At 39.0% G+C, this 15,998-nt stretch overlaps 3 protein-coding genes across 3 annotated transcripts; 2 read left to right on the top strand and 1 right to left on the bottom strand.

The window, feature by feature from the left end:
* Positions 1 to 2,508: 2,508 nt before the first annotated feature.
* LOC117302933 lies at positions 2,509 to 3,598 on the bottom strand. Its single transcript, XM_033786926.1, has one exon. The coding sequence runs from the start codon at positions 3,526 to 3,528 to the stop codon at positions 2,509 to 2,511; it is 1,020 nt and encodes a 339-aa protein (XP_033642817.1). The 5' UTR covers positions 3,529 to 3,598.
* A 2,215-nt stretch (positions 3,599 to 5,813) lies between these two features.
* LOC117303159 (acyl-coenzyme A thioesterase 9, mitochondrial-like) lies at positions 5,814 to 11,464 on the top strand. The gene is made up of 13 exons (XM_033787282.1): positions 5,814 to 5,901; positions 6,501 to 6,607; positions 7,091 to 7,136; positions 7,573 to 7,772; positions 7,922 to 8,005; positions 8,111 to 8,214; positions 8,515 to 8,591; positions 8,776 to 8,955; positions 9,361 to 9,451; positions 10,188 to 10,273; positions 10,476 to 10,563; positions 10,694 to 10,850; positions 11,251 to 11,464. The coding sequence occupies exons 1-13, from the start codon at positions 5,873 to 5,875 to the stop codon at positions 11,325 to 11,327; spliced, it is 1,326 nt and encodes a 441-aa protein (XP_033643173.1). The 5' UTR covers positions 5,814 to 5,872; the 3' UTR covers positions 11,328 to 11,464.
* Positions 11,465 to 13,222: 1,758 nt separating this feature from the next.
* On the top strand, positions 13,223 to 14,916 carry LOC117303217 (N-terminal Xaa-Pro-Lys N-methyltransferase 1-like). The gene is made up of 2 exons (XM_033787359.1): positions 13,223 to 13,524; positions 14,226 to 14,916. The coding sequence occupies exons 1-2, from the start codon at positions 13,360 to 13,362 to the stop codon at positions 14,736 to 14,738; spliced, it is 678 nt and encodes a 225-aa protein (XP_033643250.1). The 5' UTR covers positions 13,223 to 13,359; the 3' UTR covers positions 14,739 to 14,916.
* Positions 14,917 to 15,998: the final 1,082 nt, after the last annotated feature.

Below are 15,998 nucleotides of genomic sequence, written 5' to 3' on the forward strand. Positions count from 1 at the left end.
TCCAGCCCGGAGGTGTTATTATAACGGATGAGTACTCTGCAGTCCGTCACTTAAAAAAAGACCATGAGTCATTTCCCACCATTTTTAAATCCCATAAGACCCTCACCCCACCCCTGGTTGGATCGGCGTATGCTTTAAATCATATTCTTATCTTAATCTTGAGTGGATTAAGTTTAAGAAGCAAAGTTTTTGGAGGGTAATGATTTCAAATCTCCCCATTGTCTAATTCCTGTATGGACTCGTCTTCAATTATAAGCCAAAACGTGTGACGTTCGTAGTCATCTTTAATGTTTCGCATTGTCAATATTAAAAGCCACTGGACACGTTTGGTGATTGTCAAAGACCAGTATTATTGGTGTATCCTAACATAGAATGTAGCCAAACTGGGGAAATTTTGGCTCAGGTATTTATCGAAGTTGCAAGAAAATAATGAAAGAAAACACCCTTATTGCACCCTTGTTATGTGCTTTCAGATGCCTGAAAAAAAGCCCCCAGGTCTGAAGTCTTTTTCAGATTCAAGTGTTTGAGTGAGAAATTACCTCTTTCTCAAAACATATATAACATTATGTTACTTTAGAGAGTGTCGTTCCTCACAATGCTTTTCTTTTTACTATCAACAGCTCTCCGTTGCTCGTTTCAAAGTAAGTTTTTCATATGCGAATATATACAGATATATATATCAAATAATAAACCACAAGGGAAACTGACTGGGTACATTTTTAAATGATTATGGGTTGATATATATATTTGAACCAACGACCTCCGGTTTAACGTGCCGGCGCTCTACCAACTGAGCTATCTAGCCATATGTTGGTGGTCTCCCAATTTTGTCAATATCTTTGTTCGGGAGTGCCTGTCAGAAGCCATTTAACCGCAAACTGCCGTGTAGCCAGGGATCACACCCGGGTAACAATACAACCAGGGAAGCGGCAGACAGGGGATCACCTTAAGGGGATGCGACTTTTTATATCAGATATCAAATAATAAACCACAAGGGAAACTGACTGGGTACATTTTAAAATGATTTTATATATATATATATATTTCTCTTTTGAGTCATTACCCATAGTGTCCAGTGCCTTTAATTTTGCCAAATGTTAGCATGGGATCCCTATACACACCAAACCACAACTATGCGTGTCACATAATCACAAGTTCTGTGACCCCGAAACCACATTATTTAAAGCCTATTTCCACGCAGTAAAAAATAGTTGCCATTGGAAACGGTGATATCAAATTAAAGGGTCCCTAAAATGCCCTCTGTCGGTTTCCAAATTACCTGCATCCTCCAAGAATGTTCTATCTCTCTTTCTCAGGTCAGCTTTTAAATTTCCCTCACTGATAATATTGTTTTGGTTCGTAATTTTGTTTCAGGATTCACTGTTTATCCTTCGTGCCTAATTACACAAGACTGTGTGAACTTTGTTTACACCTTGTGAAGTCTTAAGCTAGTCTGGAAGGCAAGATACTGCACTGGTCATCTGTGAAAGTCGACATTTTGTGTCATTATTTCCACATAAATGCAAGAGATAGGAAGTAAAAGTTGGACAAGTTTTGAGATGTGCCCCCTTTTATTATATCCAAAGTTGATAAAAATTGGACAATGCAATCTTGATAAAATGTTATTTTTATGTTTTCTTCCATTGAGCTGTGTACAAATCATGCCTGCATGAAGTCCAGGCTCTGTGGCTATAGTGTAAACAAGATGTCACAGGTCACTTCGTCCATTTATAACCTACATTTGCAGAGCGAAGGTTCCCTGAAAATAAACTAATGTTTGTATGAGTTCTAAGTGCCTGCTTGGCCAATACAGCAACGATTCAAAGTTGACTTCAGTATAGACCTTATGCACATGACGTCATTTCAGTACGGCGCCCTCGCCTTGAGGTCAAAAGGAGGTTGTTCATTGGCCAATCTATGTGCGCATTGATTGTTTCGTCACCGTTTGACCTCAAAGATGGCGGCTGGATAACGTCAATGCATAAGGTCTATTAAAATGTCATTTGGTGTAACGCTACATTTTTTATTTACAGGTTTTACTTTTGTACAGGTTGTACTTTAAGTACAACTTTAAATATTATACACCACTCACCCTCTAGCTCTTTTGTAAAATGCTAGAGGTTACAGGATTTTATATTCTCACTTTCAAAATACTTTTTTTGTTATACACTTTTCCAGCCAGTTGTCTAAAAGCGGATCTATCTTAGCTGACAACTCCATGTTCTCACACTTATTGTATTCACACTAATGATTTAATGAATGAACAAAAACAATTTGACTACAGGGGGATTTGAACCAACGAAATCCAGTTTAACGTGCCGGAGCTCTACCAACTGAGCTATTTATCCCTATGTTGGCCGTCTCCCTTTTTGTCACTTTCCCCAATTATTTGAATTGACACTAACTAATACAAAATCTGTGGCAAATTTTACAACTGAAATTTACATTTATTTATATACATGTAAATACACTTGCAATTATTGTTCGACAAGAAGGGGTCCAGCCCGATTACTTGTTGATTCGAACCACCATGCCTAGTTCAAGAAGTGGTCTGTCCCGTTTCTCCACTGGCTTCATGCATTGCGGCATCTCATTGACCAGATCCAGTGCCGCTCGGACCACCATAAAAAGGTTCTTTGTTAGAAAAACGGACGCCGTCATTCCCTGTTGCAACCACAGGTTGAATCGGATGGCGAAGAAAGGAATGTCCACGAGTAGGAGATAGAGTACCGACTTGAGGAGGAAAGCCCCCTCCCAGTGGCTCTCTTCTTCGGGTGGCTCCTCCCGCTCGCCCCGGTTTCGGTCTTTCTTCTTCTTCTTTGGCTTGGGGCGAGGTTGGCTCGGGAAGCGCGGTTGCTTCGAGGCGAGGACCCGGAGTGCGAAGAGCGGAATGGACGGTAAGATGAAGCAGATACACCCGAAGGCGACCACAGCAGAGCGAACGTGGTACGGTAGGATATGTTGCTCATCCCCGCTCACAACCATGTCCAGTAGGTCGGCGCTGTCCAGCAAAGCCAACCCAGCCATAGTGCCAAGCTTCTGAACTTGAAGTCTATATTCCTCTTTCTTCACGTCTTCATGGTGGCTGTGCGTGAGCAAGAGAAACAAAATGGCGGACAGCGATACCGCTATCTTTAGAACGATAGGGCTAAATAATCCTTCGTGCACACCGGTGAGATCAATGTTGTGAATAATACGGATGATTTTGGCAACGAAGACGCAGGCATAGATGAGCCAACAGGCGTAGGCAAATGGGAACTCGTAGAAGAAATCTTTCTTTGTTTTTGGCAGCGGGTACACCGGGTGACCAGCTTGCCGTCTGGACACCACAAATGCTGCGATCCAGAATAACAAAACTATTGCGTCGATGATGATCCATTCGAAGCCACGCCGAAACCCGGTTCCCTCTCCGTAGTGGATAAGGATGTGGTCAAGAAAGGCTGACTGACCAGCCAGGACTAAGAGGCACACTAGTTTGACCCCTACATCGGCGACCAGACTTCTCACATTCTCCCCAGTGTTCATCATCCTGAAATAACTGTCTCTCTTCTGAATTTTTCCGCCCAAAAATCAAATCACACAGTCACGTAGGTCCGGATACCACAGGATAACTACAAAGTAGACACTGTGAACTATAGCGCTGATATCAAAATTGAAATGCATGAGGAATTTTCCTCAAGTTTTTGGCAATCATTGTGTCAAGAAAGATAGTGACTCCTGTGGTTATTTTGAGCAGCAAGTTTACGTTGACTGTTGGTCCTTGGACCTATTTTTAACTCGACTTTTGTTGGCATCGAGTCGGTCTTAAAGGTATAGTGACGCACTTGGTTGCCCACTGCTCTATCCTTTTAAGGAGATTTTAGCAGCAGCTGAAAGTACACGAAAAATGTCGTTGTCGTGACACTTAGATTTCCACAAGGATCATCATTTACATCCTTGCATCTCTATCGTATCTATGCACTGAGGATGAACATGAACAACACGCAAGACAGTCTTATAAAAAGTAAGATTTGAAACTTTGCATGATTGTGCACTATGGTGAGTTAGGTGAGGTTTGCGGTGGCACCATGTGAACTCTTCTTTGAGCAAAGTGTATGCTCTGAAAATATTATAGACAACTCAAGACGATCTTAGGCTATGCCTACATTCAATTCTTGCTGCTGATAGGCATAGCATACGCCACATCACATAAGAAGCTTGTTCGTTAATAGTGTTTTTGTCCAGTCAACCACACGCTTTGTAGAACGCAGAGTGGAGCCGAAAAGTTGGCGTAGTAAGTGTCCGTAAACTCGAAGAAAGTTTGAAGTCGTTTCCACAAGTTCAATGCTGACAATTATCATCAACAACTAAAGCAAGCAAATTCACCACTATTATTAGGCCTCACCTGCCCGAAAGAATGTTTTAACCATCACACTGCCAAAAAGACTCATCTCATCTTTTTAGGGCTTTCGTTTGTTCTAAGATCATACAAAACGTTAGTGCCATCAACTACGGTGAACAAAGTAGCTTCAAAATGGGACTGAAAACTTATGGTCTTTTGTGACTCAAAATGGGCTACGGTAATAATGCCCAGTGTCTCGTGGGGACTCATGATAGCTATGTGGATGTGGAGTCCTTAATAGAAACTAGGAACTTCCTGAGTTTAAAGTAGAGCATGGATGACGTGATGACGTGTCAGGGAGTTCTCGAGGGTGATAATAGTCCTTGCATTCAGTAGACTTGATTCAAGTCCCGTTCTCGTGTGAGAGGTCCCCAAGCAAACACGCCGTATGATGGTGCGCGCTCGCCGTCAAGTGGTCTCGGGGGAATGCACAGCATCACAAAAAATAGTTTTCTGGCGATGGCACGGGATTGGGACTTGAGGCAAGTCCATGCATCCAGCAGACAAATTGAAATTATGTTGTTAGTCATCTAGTGTCGAGTCCACCCCGTATAAAGGTTTACTCGTGGTTCTAAGACACCTCATTGTATGACAATGGTTGGACATTTTGGAGGACGCCTTTTGCGTGCATATGGATTGCTCATTTCAATTATTATTATTGCCAAGTGACAGCTGATAAGCTAGTTCACCATAATGATTGACCCCTTGTATACGACGTGACAAGCTCCTAACACACACGTCAAAAGAATTAAGGCTATCATTGGCTGAAGGTTGTGCGTGACCACAGCGATCGGCCAATGTCATGGGTGTGGAAGGAGTTCAACAATCCAAGAAAATAGAATGTATATTCGGTTTGCGGTAACACCATGTGTGTATCTACTTGCCAGGTAGAGTTGTTCTCAGGGAACTGTCTTGCTCTGCCGTGGAGTAGATAATCGGAGGTTCGGGAGACTTCTCAGTTCTGAAAAGAACTGTCCTGCTTTTAACTATTACCAGGGCGGATGGTATAGAAATTAGACTGGACTACTAATTTAGCTTATAGGATCGTAATTAACTGTACTGCCGCGGAGTCAGTTCTGAAATTGGTCTCAACGTTTCGACTAGCTTGCTCTAGTCATCGTCAGGAGACTGTAGAAGCAGGTTTTTAGGTTTTTCAGCTGTATAATGGATTTATAACTACGCAGGTTCAGATTAAAAAGCAAAAGAAGTATAGGTCATATGTACGGTAAGTCCAGTCGTTCCGAAAAATAATATCCAGTATGTGAAGAAAAAAAAAACCAAGGGTCTTTGCGAAAGCAACCTTGAATCTTTGTAATACGCAGGTTCACGTTCAGAAAGCATGGTAATCCAGTGCGCCGTTTCGAAAATATCCCGCCCTCTGCCGCCCGTGCCTGTGAAAAAAATCCCAACAAGGGTCTTTGCGAAACACATGCACACAGGCAGGTTGTCATTGTCAGGGTCGGGACGAAGATTACCGACTGAAGTGCGAAAATGACTTCTCCGTTATTAGCTTGGAAAAGGTTTGTATGAACAGTTATTTATTTTAAAACAAAGTGTCACACATTTTTCTGTCTATCACGAGTATCGTACCAAATTATGTTTTTTTTAAAGCAAGTTTTAAAGCCGCAAATTGGTCAAAGTTAGATATGCCCAGTTTCCGGACAATACAGTTTCACCGCGTTCTGTGCAAACAAAATTTCTGTCCCCTGTGGCTGTGCAACTGCAAGTGCAATGCAATGCACACAGATCAACCATTGACGAACGGTATTATTTGTTGGTAAACTTTCCGTATCCTGCCACCACTTTTTAACTAATTTTTACAAAAAGGAATATCTCATTTGAATGAATAATTAGATTGAGATTTTAGAATTAGAAATAGATACTATTTTATTTCAATCATTATTACATTTTATAATTATAAATTACAAATGAAAAAAAGTGGTGGGTGGCAGTATATGGTATATTTTACCGGGCCGTTATATGGCTCTCTCTTATTGAGAGTCTTATTCATGTATTACAAACACCTCTGGCTCTGTCTTTTCAAGTCCAATGATAAGAAGTGGTGGTAGAAATTTGCATAACGTTCATCCCATTTTACATTTTACTCCCCATCCAAAAGGACATTTGCCATTCTGCAAAGGTGTTCACCACAATGCAGCATAGGGGGTAATTCTTGTTCTGCTCGATGCTTTTCAGAGACACAGAGTGTTCCAACCATCAGACAAGGTACGTTTAAATGAAACAGCCTTCACAGGATTATGAATGAAGTTGGGAAGGTAGGGCTAGCGGGTGATACCCATGCCTACATCCTTACGGACTGTGTAGAGGGTAACCCTGCTGCAGCCCCAGGAGTAGGTGGCATTGTTTTCCTGGTGACAGTTGAATCGTGTTAATAACCCAAATGTATTGTTGTAACAGTTGTAGCTCTCACCGTGAATGTGGCCATCCGGCTTTGTGAATTGGGCGATATCTTGTAAAATTGCATAGACCCACTCCTTGTTGCATATGATTCCACAATCTAATCAAAACAGCGACCTCACCCATTCCTTAACTGTTCCTCAAGTTTCTGCTGTGTGACAATCAACAATTGTACAATTAAAAACAAAAAAATTGAATTAGATATCACTAAATGTGAGAAATTAACCTGTGTTTATAATAATAATAATTTCAAATATTGTTATATGTTCGATCCGTTTTATTCCTCTGCAGTTAGGAAACAGTTGCAGGTATTGGTTGGAACACAGAAAGTATGGAGGTTTGTAATAAAAATTGTTTGCCTGTTTGCTGCATAATTTTGTAAATATTCGAGCCCGTCATATTTTCAGGCTTTCGCATTCCAGTCTTTGTGGAAATGGTGGACGAGGATTGTGAGTAGGGGCTTTCCACAAGGAATTTCAACATTTTTGCAGTTCCTACAGTTCCTACAGTGAGTACCGGTACTACTTTTGAGGATCCCCACTTGTGTCCTTGAGCAAGACACTTTATCATAATTGCTTCTCTCGTCTGGCGAGAGCTAGGGAGTAAACTGGAGTATGGGATTATTCTTAACGGTTTAATGCCAATGAAACCAGAAATAAACATCAGTCCGATGGGCCGTATTTGCTCGGGACAGACTTGACCCTTTTCTTGACCCTTTTCTGTAATCAGTGACATGGAAAGTAAATGCTCTAGTCTTTTTGTCCCATCTACAGCAACCAGCAGCAGGATCGATCAGCTCTCTTCAAACAGCTCGCCAATAAGCAGGATGACCTTACAGTGAAATGCATGAAAGACAGCTACCAGGAGGCGGTCATCCCACTAGCCGACGACCCACGCATCCAAGAGAAATACCTCAATTTCTACAACACGGTGCGGATCGGCAAGATACTAGAAGACTTGGATACATTCGCTGGTGAGTTTCAAGTGAGTTCTATTCTTATGATTTCTTTCCCTAAAGGCCATGTCATCTTTCTCAGATTTCTGAGGGTTGGTGCCCATTTGCGAATCATGCGGTCATGCTCAAACCAATTCACAAATTACTGCGTCTTTCTTCTCAAACAGTTTCCACGTCTTATCTGCACAACAGAGAGTCACAGGGTCAATCCTCACCTCTGGTTATTGTTACAGCCCTGGTCGATAGAATAAGTAAGTATTAATATATAAGTAAGTACTGTATGTGTTTCCTAATAAGAAGTTATTCCATGTGTCAGGTTTTTTTTCATTTTAAAATCTGGATCCATGTTGTTGCAGATTTTCATGAGTTGGACATAAAGTATGACAAGGATATCAAGATGTGCGGCAATGTGACGTGGGCGGGGAAGAGCTCGATGGAAGTCACCATGAATCTGCACCAGGTGAGACCTAGACTTGTCCACAAGTCGTTGAATATCTGTCGCAGTAATGCGAAACAGCTCTCTTGCAACTATCTCACAAGAGGGATGTTCTGCTCTAATCGTCTCGCTTCAGATTTTTGGCAATATCTACCCAAAAGACACAACCACCCTTTGAACTTTATATATAAATGAAACAAACAGTGGTTTTGAATTACTATAAAAAACATACAATTTTGATTTGTTTTCTTCTCGGCAACCTCCTATATTATCACTTCCCGTTTGCTCTAACTGTATGGGCTTTTTGCTTTCTTATTGATGCAGAAACAAGATGATATTAACTGGAAGAAATTGCTTGGTGCGAGATTTCTGATGGTCGCCAGAGACCCAAACAATAGAGGGTAGGAGTTCACAGAATTTAACAGAATAACCATTGTAACTTGTTCCCAACCCCTTTAAAAAAAGAGAAAAGTATCCTCCATGTGTGTATAAAAAATAGGGACTGAGAAAAACTATTGAATTTCTCTAGCTTTTGAACACATGTTCTGGAGCAGAAGAAAATATAATTTGATTTTAATTTTCCAGCGCTACATTCGTACATCCGCTAAGAGCGGAAACACCAGAGGAAGCAACCATTCTAGAAAGAGGGGAGAAGAATAAACAGCTGCGTCTCCATCGCTCGGAGCAGTCGTTATTCAAGAGCGCCCCAACAGCTGAAGAGAGAGAAATCATCCATAGGCTTTTTGTGGATACGCTCGATACAAAGTGAGTGGATTTGTTGGAGGACAAGCCTGGAATTTTTTTTCCAGCACAAGTAAACAATATGAGACCTCAACAGTTTTTGACAGGTTGTCAAAAGTGAAACGAGTGAGAATGCAATTTTGTTGAGCAGTTGTGATAGCCCCAATCTATGGTTAACCATGGGCAAACCTTCCACCATGCCATGCCCTCAATTTTAATATTTTTTTAAAAGTCAAATTCTTTTTGCGGTTAAGTATGCAATTCTCGTTTACCGGCACGATATGTTAGCTTTCACCATCAGCTGTATTTTACCAATAGGTTTTTAAAAGCTTGTAGGCAGTTTGACAAGATTACAAGAGACAATATTTGAAATGATAGCTTTCAAGAGTAACAAACCATTGCTATTTGGTTGTTGGTTTTTATTTTCAGGTCAGCCTCCTTCAGCACAAGAACGAAGCCTACAAACTCAGTCTGGATGGAAGACTCGAAGCTTAAGAATCTCCTCATCTGCTTCCCAGAGGTAAAAACTGTAGACACAAAAACCACTAACATCTTTTCCTCTTGGCTTACAACTTATGGAGTTATTGCATTAATATAATCTTCCTTTAAAGGCAGTGGACACTATTGGTAATTACTCAAAATAATTATTAGCATAAAACCTCACTTGGTAACGGGTAATGGGGAGAGGTTGATAGTATAAAACATTGTGAGAAACGGCTCCCTCTGAAGTGAAGTAGTTTTTGAGAAAGAAGAAATTTTACATGAATATCAAGCATCTGAAAGCACACAACTTCGTGTGGCAAGGATGTTTTTTCTTTCATAGTTATCTCGCAACTCCGACGACCAATCAAGCTCAAATTATCACAGGTTTGTTATTTTATGCATATGTTGAGATACACCAAGTGAGAAGACTGGTCTTTTCATTGTCTTTAATTTTCATGTGCTATATTATTAAGGTGAAGTTTGCAGTGACACCATGTGGAAATCTCTCTTTTGAGTAGTGTTGTTTTCGAAAAGAACCAGTGGTTGACAACTTATCGTTCCATTATGCTCCGATCGTACACAGGAGAAGAAGATGGTAAAAGCATACCAAAGATGATCAGAGCTAACTTATCAAAACATTGAGTCAACCACTGGTTCTTTTCAGAAACTGCTCAAGAGAGAGATTTTTACATGGAGTTACGTCACACCTTACCTTGTGATACTTCCACTATGCAAATTTTGAATCCTGCTTTTTTTTTTTTTCTTTTTTGTAGCAACGGAACTTGTACAACAAAATCTTTGGTGGTTTTCTAATGAGACAAGCATTGGAACTGGCTTACGCAAATGCTGCTGTGTACTGGTGAGTGTAGTTTCAGTAGTGTTGCAAGCCGCACAGAGACTATACATGTAAACAAAGATACTTGCAAATGATGTTGGGTATTCTTTATGTAATATATTTAAAATGGTGTTATAGGGGCAAGGGTCATCTTTTTTTTTTTTAAGGATAATGTCTTAGCAGATAGTACTTCAAGAACGATTTCTGTTTGTTCCTTCTCATTCAGTCAAACGAGACCCATTTTCAAGTCGGTAGACAACATTCAGTTCCGAAAACCAGTCGAGGTTGGAGACTTGCTCTACCTATCATCACAGGTACGTGTTATTGCTTCTCTTGAAAACTCGACCTTGTTCCCAATGGTACATGGTGGATTTCATGATTAACTTCAAAGTCCTAAAATTCTCAATGTATCTCTAAAGGTAAATATGGGTTTTTGTTCTGCAGGTTGCCTTCACAGATGGCCATTACATGCAACTCAGGGTCCATGCTGAGGTCGTTGACCCAACGACTGGCGCACGAGACACCACCAATGTATTCCACTTCACTGTCAAGTCATCGAGTCAGGGTCCCATACCCATGGTACGACCTAAAACCTATGGAGGTCAGTAGCCACGTACACTTTATATCTTCACGACAAATTGTCTTATTATTAGTAAGTTGTTTAACATCTATTAAATTGTTGCGGTACCATATAGGATCAAACTGCCTGGAGTAACCCGCAGGCAATCTCTGTCGTCTATTTTGCAAGACAGTGCTCTAGTTGCAAAAGGTCGTGGGTTAGAATCCCACTCGAGTAAATGCCTGTGATTTTTTTCACAGGACTCGGAAAAGTGCTACAGTGCTAACACACATCAGTAAACACACATCAATGTTTTTAGTGTTCAACCAACAATTTAAAACAAAATGTCTGTGGCATTCTATTAGGGTTTTTGGCTAGCATGTTGAATTTTTACAAAGTGGATAATTTAATATATTTTTTTTGTTGTCTCATATGTTGACAGAATCAATGTTATTTCTGAACGGTCGAAGACACTTTCTGGAGTTTTTGGAGGAGAATCCTGAAGAAGCAACAACATAGAACACCATTGTGGAGGATACGGCTTGGGGAGGAGGCACACACACAAGATGCCGCACCTTTTATTCGTTTAAAGACACTAGACACTATTGGTAATTGTCAAATGCTAGTCTTCTCACTTGGTGTATCTAAACATATGAGTGAAATAACAAACCTGTGAAAATTTGAGCTCAATTGGCCGACAAAGTCGCGAGATATTAATGAAGCCGCTAAAACACCCTTGTCACCAAAGTTCTTTCCTTTCAGATGCTTGATTTCGAGACCTCAAATCCTAAATTTGAGGTCTTGAAACCAAATGTGTGAAAAATTACTTCTTTCTCGAAAACTATGTTACTTCAGAGGGAGCCGTTTCTCACAATGTTTTAAACTATCAACCTCTCCCCATTACTCATTACCTTGTATTAAGGTTTCATGCTTATAACTGCTTTGAGTAATTACCAATAGTTTCCACTGCCTTTAAAGCCATTGGACCCTTTCGGTAAACACTATTGTCCAAGGCCCAGCCTTCGTGTATCACAACTTCTATATCAAATAACAAACCTGTGAAAATTTAGGCTCAATCGGTCATCGGAGTCTGGAGAAAATAACGGGAAAACCCACCCGTGTATCCGCGCGTTTCGCCATGTCATGACATGTGTTTAAAATAAATCCGTAATTCTCGCTAACGAGAATTGATATTGTTTTACTGTTTTCTCAAAAAGTGAAGCATTTCATGGAATAATATTTCAAGGGAAGTCTTTCACCACTACCTTCTGTAAATCCTGTAAATTATTTGTAAATCTGTGAACTTTTTTCTTTTTTTTCTGTACCGAAAGGGTCCAATGGCTTTAATATAGGGGTACAGTAAACTTGTTCCTCGTTGTGTACATGTGCATAAAGTCTGAATAGAAAGCTGTAAAAATATATATGCAAATATGCCATTGAGCAATTATTTAACAGTATATTTTATCTTATTTTAAATAATAGAAATCAAATACGCTGATAGAAGAATGTTCTTAAATTATAACTTCTCTTTTGTAAAACATTGCATTTTTATTTTGATATCAGTTTGACCTACCCAATTTAGGAAACAGTTTTTGAAAAAGCAATTGCTCAGACAATATATCCTAGTCTTCGTGGTATAATTTTAACTTAAATATTTTTTTTAAATTAGTTATTTTTGTTGATTTTGATCTTAAACATGTGGTACTTGATTGTAAATATCTGCATGTTTCATGAAAATGTAATTTTATTGTCCCGAAATAATTATTCATCAATACATGTACAAATCAGCCCTATTCTTGAATCTAATTCATTTGTCTTGAATCACTTTGCTGATTTTATATCTGCACTTTTAAAGTAAATCTTTTGTTTGAAAAGAATTAGACAACAGATAGATAATGGAACATTATGCTGCTTTTATTTACAAAAGTAATTAAATTATATGTTTTTGAGATAAATTGCTGTTGTATTTGCCTGGTTGTATTTTACTTTGATCAATTTAATTCTTTTATCTGAAGCGAAAGTGGGAAGTTCTACAAAAAAAGTATGGCTTGTGGGAAGAGTCCCATGGCAATCCACTTGTTATCTTTGGCCCCAGCAACCCTCTTTCTAAGTTTGTGTATTACAAAAGCTAAAACTTATTTCATAAAAACTTCTTCAAATTCGTTTGTGTAGTACAAAATCTAAAACTTATTTCATAAAAAGTATTCCGTTTCCAGAAAGATAGGCCCCTTTCGAAACCCCGGCTTACACTTATTGGCTCCGTCAGTCAAAACGTGCGCGATTCAATCAGACGGGCAGAGCTCACGCCATATCCGTAGTTTCGAAAATGCTCAAAATGTACCAGGTTAGTGTCTGAGTCCCAGTCTTATTTTTACGGACAGCTGTAGAACAGCATGATAAGATCGAGCTTAGACTGGTTACTTTCGCACGTTGCCTATCGCTATTGAGCAATGCTAGTTCTACCCCTTTCAACTTGTTGATAATTTCGTTGTCAGAATTTCACTGTTATTTACACTCTTGGCAAGCCTTTAACTTGAAGTTGAACGTCATCATGGCCGTTGGGAAGTATGCGATGTCTAAGGCGACATTTTATGATGAGGCGAAGAGTTATTGGGAGCAAATAAGCCCGACTGTGAATGGAATGCTGGGCGGTTATGGAAGCATTTCCAATATTGACGTCAAAGGGTCCATCAACTTTCTCAAACCAATGCTACTGGTAAATTATATTTATTGTGTTAATATTATTCTTCACAAACCTGCCGATAAATTATGTCATTTTCTGAAGTTTATGAAAAAGTTAACATGCAGACATTAATTTCGTTTAACTTGTTCCACCTCGTTCCTATTTTATTTAACATGATTACGTTTGAATTCAATTAATTTATTTAAAGATTAAGTTCTTTGGACTTTATTGGTTGTTGTTAAGGAAAAGTTTCCGTATGGCGCCACCACTTTTTCATTCGAAATAAAATAATATAGTATCTAACTTACCTGATTGATATATCCCTTTTTGTAAAAATGAGTGAAAAAGTGGTGGCGCCATACGGAAAGTTATCCATTGTTAACATTGTTTGCTGTAGTTTGTTTATATTTTTCTATATAAACAAATCAACTTCCCCTTACTTGTTGACAACTTGACTTGAGGCTTTTGGTTAGTTTAATTTTTTCATAATCATTGTAATAGGAGGATTAGTTCCTTTTATTTTAATAAAGCCCATAAAAAAAGGTCTAATAGTATTTTTATTTATAATGACATGTACTCTACTCTTTTTTCTTAGTTCTGAACTTTGAATTATTTCTGCCACATTTCCATTAAATTCTCACAGAATCTTTCTTTTTCTTTAGTACACACTCTTTGTTATTCATTGGCACCTATTTTAATCTAACTAATGCAGTACGTTTTGTTTTGTTCAACAGTGTGAATGGAAAGAGCGCGTTGGATCTGAAAGAGCGCTAGACTGTGGTGCCGGCATCGGCCGCGTCACCAAACATACTCTCCTGCCCTTATTCCAGACGGTCGATCTCGTCGAACAAGAGCAGAAATTCCTCGACCAAGCCCCTGCGTTCCTGGACGAAGGAGCATCCAAAATCGGGAAATACATCTGTTGCGGACTTCAAGAGTTTGTTCCTCAAGCCAAACACTACGATGTCATCTGGTGTCAGTGGGTCTTAGGACATCTCACCGATAAGCATCTTGTCGACTTCTTCAAGAGGTGCAAGGAAGGGCTGAGGGACGGGGGTGTCATCTGCGTCAAAGAGAACATTTCGAAGGAGGGTTATGTTTACGACGAACAGGACAGTAGTGTAACACGATCATCCAAGGAGCTGACCAAGATTTTCTCAAAAGCGGGACTCACGATCTTGAAGGAAGAAACCCAAACGAACTTTCCTCTGGAGATTTATACCGTCAAGATGTTTGCTCTCAGATGAAAAAAAATCACCTCGTCCTGTAGTTGATTTCTTATAATGTATTGACAGTTTCAGGAAAATGGCAGATTTTGACTTTTTTGCAAAGTTACAAACCAAAGTCTTCCTTAAAGGATTCGGGTACTTTTTGAAATAGTCCAAAGATAATGATAGTGGAAAGCTCCCCTTCAAATATTACTAACTGAGGTTGTGTAGTTTTTGAGAAAAGAGTAAAACAAGTCACAAAATAATTTTCGTCTCAGTAAAATCCAGTTGTGATATTATACCAAAACCATAGCATAACTGGTTAATACGTTTTTACATGCTAAAACTGAGACGGAAATTATTTGTTTTACTCATTTCTCAAAAACTACAGCACCTCAGTAAGTAGAATTTCAAGGGAAGCTTTCTACTATCATAATCTTCAAACTGTGTAAGTTTAATGTAAATCTGTGGACATTGTGTTTTGTGTTAGGAAAAGGTACATAGACCCTTTAAAAAGAAATTATGCTCATAGTATGAGCATAATTTCTTTATACGCAATTGGTAAACAACAAAGATTGCATCTGACACTTGACGTGATGTTGAAATACAAATTCATTATTTTTTAGATGGACATACCACAAAACCTCATCCCAAAGATTATAAATAGTTTTGCAGAAAATCATTGTTTCTTAATCGAAATGAGTTGAAAGTTTTCAGATGTGAGTGTGTTAATTTAATTTGGATATTTACCAACAATGTGTACTGTTGTGATGCCAGTATTGAAATAAAATAATAATGCTTTTTAGACAAATTAATCCAAAGTTTGTTATTATAAGTTACCGTTTACCCCTTCTTGTGGTCAAATTAAAAGAAAATTCAAGCGCCTACTGTGTTTGTGCTGAAGGTCCGATCAAAAACATTACTGTGCCCAAGTTGTTTAAATGTGTGCCCATAAATTACAAATAGAAATGCATAGCTTGCTTACTCTGGCTTAACTTGATATAACATTTTAAAGATCAATAAAGTTAATAAGATGTCGCACAAAAAAAGAGCAGGCCCATCGCATCCCATATTTTCCTTTTTAAGTCATTGGTTTAACTGTTGGCCTTGATGAAATTACTTAAACTTGTTTGCACCCCATGGAGCGAGCAAGGATAACTATAGTATATAGATAACTATTATTTATAATAAAATGAGTAGGGTAGATGGCCTTAGCTTTTGATTCAAACCATACCTTTTTTTCAGAGGCATAAACAAGTAAAAATGAATCCCACATCCGTTTATAGCAAAAAGAAGAGC

Source organism: Asterias rubens, chromosome 19 (genome assembly GCF_902459465.1).
Source record: "Asterias rubens chromosome 19, eAstRub1.3, whole genome shotgun sequence".
Lineage (NCBI taxonomy): Eukaryota > Metazoa > Echinodermata > Asteroidea > Forcipulatida > Asteriidae > Asterias > Asterias rubens.

Bases quoted from the DNA above. Each gene is read 5' to 3' on its own strand.
- LOC117302933 (XM_033786926.1), bottom strand. From the start codon at position 3,528: ATGATGAACACTGGGGAGAATGTGAGAAGTCTGGTCGCCGATGTAGGG.
- LOC117303159 (XM_033787282.1), top strand. From the start codon at position 5,873: ATGACTTCTCCGTTATTAGCTTGGAAAAG. The intron at 5,902-6,500 runs GTTTGTATGAAC...CCCATCCAAAAG, and splicing joins CCGTTATTAGCTTGGAAAAG to GACATTTGCCATTCTGCAAA. The intron at 7,773-7,921 runs GTGAGTTTCAAG...CTTCTCAAACAG, and splicing joins AGACTTGGATACATTCGCTG to TTTCCACGTCTTATCTGCAC.
- LOC117303217 (XM_033787359.1), top strand. From the start codon at position 13,360: ATGGCCGTTGGGAAGTATGCGATGTCTAAGGCGACATTTTATGATGAG. The intron at 13,525-14,225 runs GTAAATTATATT...TTTGTTCAACAG, and splicing joins TTCTCAAACCAATGCTACTG to TGTGAATGGAAAGAGCGCGT.